Source organism: Eleutherodactylus coqui, chromosome 5 (assembly GCF_035609145.1).
Source record: "Eleutherodactylus coqui strain aEleCoq1 chromosome 5, aEleCoq1.hap1, whole genome shotgun sequence".
NCBI classification, from domain to species: Eukaryota; Metazoa; Chordata; class Amphibia; order Anura; family Eleutherodactylidae; genus Eleutherodactylus; species Eleutherodactylus coqui.
This window is the reverse complement of record NC_089841.1, coordinates 12,425,841-12,432,982: the sequence shown is the minus strand read 5'-3', so window position 1 is coordinate 12,432,982 and position 7,142 is coordinate 12,425,841. Positions and strand designations below refer to the sequence as shown.

The 7,142-nt window shown below is 53.0% G+C and overlaps 1 protein-coding gene across 1 annotated transcript; it reads right to left on the bottom strand.

Moving 5' to 3' along the window:
- Window positions 1-378: 378 nt before the first annotated feature.
- On the bottom strand, window positions 379-5,225 carry LOC136629060 (gastrula zinc finger protein XlCGF66.1-like). Its single transcript, XM_066605186.1, has 3 exons — window positions 5,145-5,225; window positions 602-781; window positions 379-519 (listed from the first exon to the last, which is right to left on the bottom strand). Exons 1-3 carry the CDS (start codon window positions 5,220-5,222, stop codon window positions 379-381), a joined length of 399 nt encoding a protein of 132 aa, XP_066461283.1. The 5' UTR covers window positions 5,223-5,225.
- Between the last annotated feature and the right edge of the window lie 1,917 nt (window positions 5,226-7,142).

The window sequence follows — 7,142 nt, the reverse complement described above, 5'->3', positions numbered from 1 at the left end:
ACATCCGCTGCTTGTCTCAGGGAAATAAAGGAGCAGATAGATATAAATCCAACCTGTTGGCTCCTTATTCCCACCAGCAGTCTCCACCGCCAGAACACTGGGAGAAGATCCAGACAAGATGTAATGTCTCTGGTCAGCGGTAATACTGCCATCCCCACCGGCCTCATCACACAAGTAGAAGACATCTAATAAGACTGAAGACAAGAGCTTCACAGCCTTCTACAGATCAGAGGGACATCTCCATCTACCTGATGGTCCTGTGGAAGAAGAGGACGGGGACATCTCTCTGGGGTTCTTCTCTTACTGGATGGAACTGCAGGAAACACAGACGGACACTGAAGTCATTCTTTATATACAGATAATAAAGTCCCCGTGGATTTAGTCCTGTCTATTACCTGGTGATGGGAGCGGCTGGCGGGTCTCCATCATGGCCTCCTTGTACAGATCCTTGTGTCCTTCTAAATACTCCCACTCCTCCATGGAGAAATAGACAGCGACATCCTGACACCTTATAGGAACCTGACAACACAATATACAGTCATCACCCAGAAGCCTCCAGTGCTGTTACTGTATAATGTCCCAGCATTCCCTGCAGCGTCACCTCTCCAGTCAGCAGCTCAATCATCTTGTTGGTCAGTTCTAGAATCTTCTGTACATTGATGTCCTCATGTATCAGGGGGTGCGGTTGGGGCCCCGGGATTGGGCTATGGGGTCTTCCCCATTCATCACACACAGGGGCCCGACAGCCATCGCTAGAGGTCTTCTTCACTACTGTGTAATCCTGTATATGGGGAGACATTAATAAACATCACTACAGACATTTCCAGAGTCCAATTGTTGTACTCTGCGGCGGGCCAGCTCGGGGCCCTGAGGCCTGCAGAAATTTTGGTGCCAATAACGGGCTAGTCTCTAGTTTGGATGTACTAATTTAGTACAATGCTACAATGTCAGTCGGGCAGGGTATCATGGTAACAAGTCCGTTCATGACGCTAACCCTTACACCGATCCCCAACCGGCTCCAGGCAAAAATTAATTAAAATGTGAAGAATAAAATAAAAATTGGGGACAGTCCTTTCCCCTGAATAATGGTATTAGTGTGGAATGGTACTGGTGCATCTTGTGTCCACCTGAAGAATGGGTGGGGACATGGGTTGGCTGGGATGAGATATAGGGGAGGGTCGGGTGATGTCCGCAACAACAGATTGGCTGATGCTGGGCTGCCATCTCTGCTGTTAGCGCCTGTCTCACTGTCCCAGCGCCAGCCTTCAGTCAGTGATTCTGGCCCCAATGGCAGTCTCCCCGCGGCGGGCTGCAATGTGCACTACCAAGGCTGCTGTCATTCTCCCCTCCCATCTGCGTTTGTGGACCCATTGGCAGTTACCCCCCTTGGGGGCTGCAAGGTCCACTCCTGACCTCACTGTCATTTGCCACAGCGGTCTTCCATCATATCCCCTGTTGGGTCCAGTCACTAATACCGGTGTACTTGGATCATTTCCCCTCCTTCCTCCTGTCACTCACCCCGTTGCTCACCCATGTCCCCTCCTGCACCATCAGTATCCCCGCCAGCCTCCGCTGCAATCTGTGCTTCAGTCTTCCTCCTGCTCCACAGAAGCCGGCACCAATCCTACCATTACAGCAGCGGCGCTGTCAACTGCAGGGACCTCCAGTAGGCAGCTGTCATTCACGGCCATGGGCCTCTGTTCTCCGCTGGAATACGGTGTCAACCGCAGTTTTCTGCCGATGTGCAGGTAGCCAATCAGCAGCCGTGGGCGGTCCCTATAACTCCACCTGCACATAGCCATGTCTGCACTCATAGTTCTGGTGGAGAAAAGATGCACCAGAACCGTGTGGTACTTGTAGTGCTGGTGTTACTGTGGCAAGAGGAGATTCCAGGAGGCAGGAATACACAGTAAGCTAAAACAACAGTACATTTCTTTGAGAGCCGTCTACAATATATTAATTCACTAATTAGGAAATATAGTACCAGTGTTTCTGGTGGTGCAATGCGTTACATGGTACATCCATTATGATTCACAAACATCACACACAGCTCTACTCCGTCCATCTTGACCCCCACACAAGTCAAACACAGCTCTACTCCATCCAATCTGACCCCCACACATCACACACACAGCTCTACTCCATCCATCCTGACCCCCACACAAATCAAACACAGCTCTACTCCATCCATCCTGACCCCCACACATCACACACAGCTCTACTCCATCCATCCTGACCCCCACACATCACACACAGCTCTACTCCATCCATCCTGACCCCCACACATCACACACAGCTCTACTCCATCCATCCTGACCCCCACACATCACACACACAGCTCTACTCCATCCATCCTGACCCCCACACATCACACACACAGCTCTACTCCATCCATCCTGACCCCCACACATCACACACACAGCTCTACTCCATCCATCCTGACCCCCACACATCACACACACAGCTCTACTCCATCCATCCTGACCCCCACACATCACACACACAGCTCTACTCCATCCATCCTGACCCCCACACATCACACACAGCTCTACTCCATCCATCCTGACCCCCACACATCACACACAGCTCTACTCCATCCATCCTGACCCCCACACATCACACACAGCTCTACTCCATGCATCCTGACCCCCACACATCACACACAGCTCTACTCCATCCATCCTGACCCCCACACATCACACACAGCTCTACTCCATCCATCCTGACCCCCACACATCACACACACAGCTCTACTCCATCCATCCTGACCCCCACACATCACACACAGCTCTACTCCATCCATCCTGACCCCCACACATCACACACAGCTCTACTCCATCCATCCTGACCCCCACACATCACACACACAGCTCTACTCCATCCATCCTGACCCCCACACATCACACACAGCTCTACTCCATCCATCCTGACCCCCACACATCACACACACAGCTCTACTCCATCCATCCTGACCCCCACACATCACACACAGCTCTACTCCATCCATCCTGACCCCCACACATCACACACAGCTCTACTCCATCCATCCTGACCCCCACACATCACACACAGCTCTACTCCATGCATCCTGACCCCCACACATCACACACAGCTCTACTCCATCCATCCTGACCCCCACACATCACACACAGCTCTACTCCATCCATCCTGACCCCCACACATCACACACAGCTCTACTCCATCCATCCTGACCCCCACACATCACACACAGCTCTACTCCATCCATCCTGACCCCCACACATCACACACACAGCTCTACTATATCCATCCTGACCCCCTCACATCACACACACAGCTCTACTACATCCATCCTGAACCCCACACATCACACACACAGTTCTACTCCATCCATCCTGACCCCCACACATCTCACACACAGCTCTACTCCATCCATCCTGACCCCCACACATCACACACAGCTCTACTCCATCCATCCTGACCCCACACATCACACACACAGCTCTACTCCATCCATCCTGACCCCCACACATCACACACACAGCTCTACTCCATCCATCCTGACCCACCACACATCACACACACAGCTCTACTCCATCCATCCTGATCCCCACACATCACACACACAGCTCTACTCCATCCATCCTGACCCCCCACACATCACACACAGCTCTACTCCATCCATCCTGATCCCCACACATCACACACACAGCTCTACTCCATCCATCCTGACCCCCACACATCACACACACAGCTCTACTCCATCCATCCTGACCCCACACATCACACACACAGCTCTACTCCATCCATCCTGATCCCCACACATCACACACACAGCTCTACTCCATCCATCCTGACCCCCACACATCACACACACAGCTCTACTCCATCCATCCTGACCCCCCACACATCACACACAGCTCTACTCCATCCATCCTGACCCCCACACATCACACACACACAGCTCTACTCCATCCATCCTGACCCCCACACATCACACACAGCTCTACTCCATCCATCCTGACCCCCACACATCACACACAGCTCTACTCCATCCATCCTGACACCACACATCACACACACAGCTCTACTCCATCCATCCTGACCCACACACATCACACACACAGCGCTCTACTCCATCCATCCTGACCACCACACATCACACACACAGCTCTACTCCATCCATCCTGACCCCCACACACACAGCTCTACTCCATCCATCCTGATCCCCACACATCACACACACAGCTCTACTCCATCCATCCTGACCCCTACACATCACACACAGCTCTACTCCATCCATCCTGACCCCCACACATCACACACAGCTCTACTCCATCCATCCTGACCCCCACACATCACACACACAGCTCTACTCCATCCATCCTGACCCCCACACATCACACACACAGCGCTCTACTCCATCCATCCTGACCACCACACATCACACACACAGCTCTACTCCATCCATCCTGACCCCCACACACACAGCTCTACTCCATCCATCCTGATCCCCACACATCACACACAGCTCTACTCCATCCATCCTGACCCCCACACATCACACACACAGCTCTACTCCATCCAATTGTTTCGTTAGTTCGCACACTACTGCCTTCCTGCCGCACTAAAGCTCTCTCTCTGCTGCTCTACTCTTTACATCTTCTCCTTCATCAGATCAACTCCTTCTCCTCTAGTGCTAACCGAAACTACTCTGACTGGAATTCCTCCACCAATCACAGACCTGTTGCCGGGTGGTGAACTGCCCAATCCATATAATGCTCCTGACAGCCAATCAGGAAGGCTGCAGGTCGTCTGGCAGAATAATCAGTAATAAAAATACAACATTTACTTTAAAGGCACAACTCTGATCCACTACACAATCACCTCCACAGTGACATCTGTTATTACCATAGATGAGAATGATGTAATGTGACATCATCAGAATCTCTCCCCTCTCCAGTGACATCATCTGTAAGTACCATAGATGAGAATGATGTAATGTGACATCATCAGAATCTCTCCCTTCTCCAGTGACATCATCTGTTATTACCATAGATAAGAATGATGTAATGTGACATCATCAGAATCTCTCCCCTCTCCAGTGACATCTGTTGTTACCATAGATGAGAATGATGTAATGTGACATCATCAGAATCTCTCACCTCCCCAGTAAGCTGGAAGAGTATCTCTAGGGTGACATTTATTATACTCTCCGCCATCTTGCTCTTGTCCTTCTCCATCCTTCCGGGTCAGCGAGGATGAATTCTCTTATAGACGGATCTCAGCAGAGGATCCGGTGTTGTAGAACCTGAAGGGAAAGAAGGTTAAACAATATAAAAGCTGCACAAAACAAGAAGGAGAAAGATTAGAGAGAGATTAAAGGGCAGCTGTTTTATGATGCCAGAACTGCCGGCAGCACAACATCCTGACAGCCACACGGCAGACATGGAGGTTCTATCAGAGATGCTGCAGCGTAAAGAGAACAGACCTTACAAAGTAGTCAGAAACAGGGAGAAGAGTCATAGGGGCGGTCCCTGCAGACTTCTCCCAACCCCCACTCCTCTGTCCGCCAGTAATCAGCTCCCCCTGCCACATATACTGCCCTCAGTCCTCACAGCGCTCCTCCTCCTCTGCGGTGCACTGATGAGCGGGGGGTAATGCAGTAAACATGCAGTATGTTCAGCACTGATTGGCTGAGACTTGGTCCAATCAGTGCTGTGCTTTATTCCAGCATCGCTGCCGGCTCATCACCCCGCCTCCCCCATAGCCCGTCTCATCATGCTGCTGCTTCCTCTCCACCCACATGGGCAGAGCCAATCAGGCTTCATTAACACAGCAAATGAATTCCATGACCGAGCCCTACAAGCAGGGTTATAAGTCAGCCGCCACCCCCATAGTCGTGTACAGATAAGACCCACCCCCCATAGTCGTGTACAGATGAGACGCCCCCCCCCATAGTCGTGGACAGATGAGACGCCCCCCCATAGTCGTGGACAGATGAGACGCCCCCCATAGTCGTGTACAGATGAGACGCCCCCCCCATAGTCGTGTACAGATGAGACGCCCCCCCCCCCCCATAGTCGTGTACAGAGGAGACGCCCCCCCCCCATAGTCGTGTACAGATGAGACGCCCCCCCCCCCCCATAGTCGTGTACAGATGAGACGCCCCCCCATAGTCGTGGACAGATGAGACGCCCCCCCATAGTCGTGGACAGATGAGACGCCCCCCATAGTCGTGTACAGATGAGACGCCCCCCCATAGTCGTGTACAGATGAGACGCCTCCCCATAGTCGTGTAGAGATGAGACGCCTCCCCATAGTCGTGTACAGATGAGACGTCCCCCCATAGTCATGGACAGATGAGACGCCCCCCCCCCCCCATAGTCGTATACAGATGATACGCCCCCCCCACATAGTCGTGTACAGATGAGACGCCCCCCCCCCATAGTCGTGTACAGATGAGACGCCCCCCCCATAGTCGTGTACAGATGAGACGCCCCCCCCCCATAGTCGTGTACAGATGAGACGCCCCCCCCATAGTCGTGTACAGATGAGACGCCCCCCCACATAGTCGTGTACAGATGAGACGTCCCCCCCATAGTCGTGTACAGATGAGACGACCCCCCCCATAGTCGTGTACAGATGAGACGCCCCCCCACATAGTCGTGTACAGATGAGACGCCCCCCCCACATAGTCGTGTACAGATGAGACGCCCCCCCCCCATAGTCGTGCACAGATGAGACGTCCCCCCCCATAGTCGTGTACAGATGAGATGCCCCCCCCCATAGTCGTGTACAGATGAGACGCCCCCCCCCATAGTCGTGTACAGATGAGACGCCCCCCCCATAGTCGTGTACAGATGAGACGCCCCCCCATAGTCGTGGACAGATGAGACGCCCCCCCATAGTCGTAGACAGATGAGATGCCCCCCCCCATAGTCGTGTACAGATGAGACGCCCCCCCCCCATAGTCGTGTACAGATGAGACGCCCCCCCCCATAGTCGTGTACAGATGAGACGCCCCCCCCATAGTCGTGGACAGATGAGACGCCCCCCATAGTCGTAGACAGATGAGACCCTCCAACCCCCCCACAGGAGGACACAGACCAGCGGAGCCAGACAGCAGCCATGTGCTTCCAGGACCTGTGACGATGTCACGA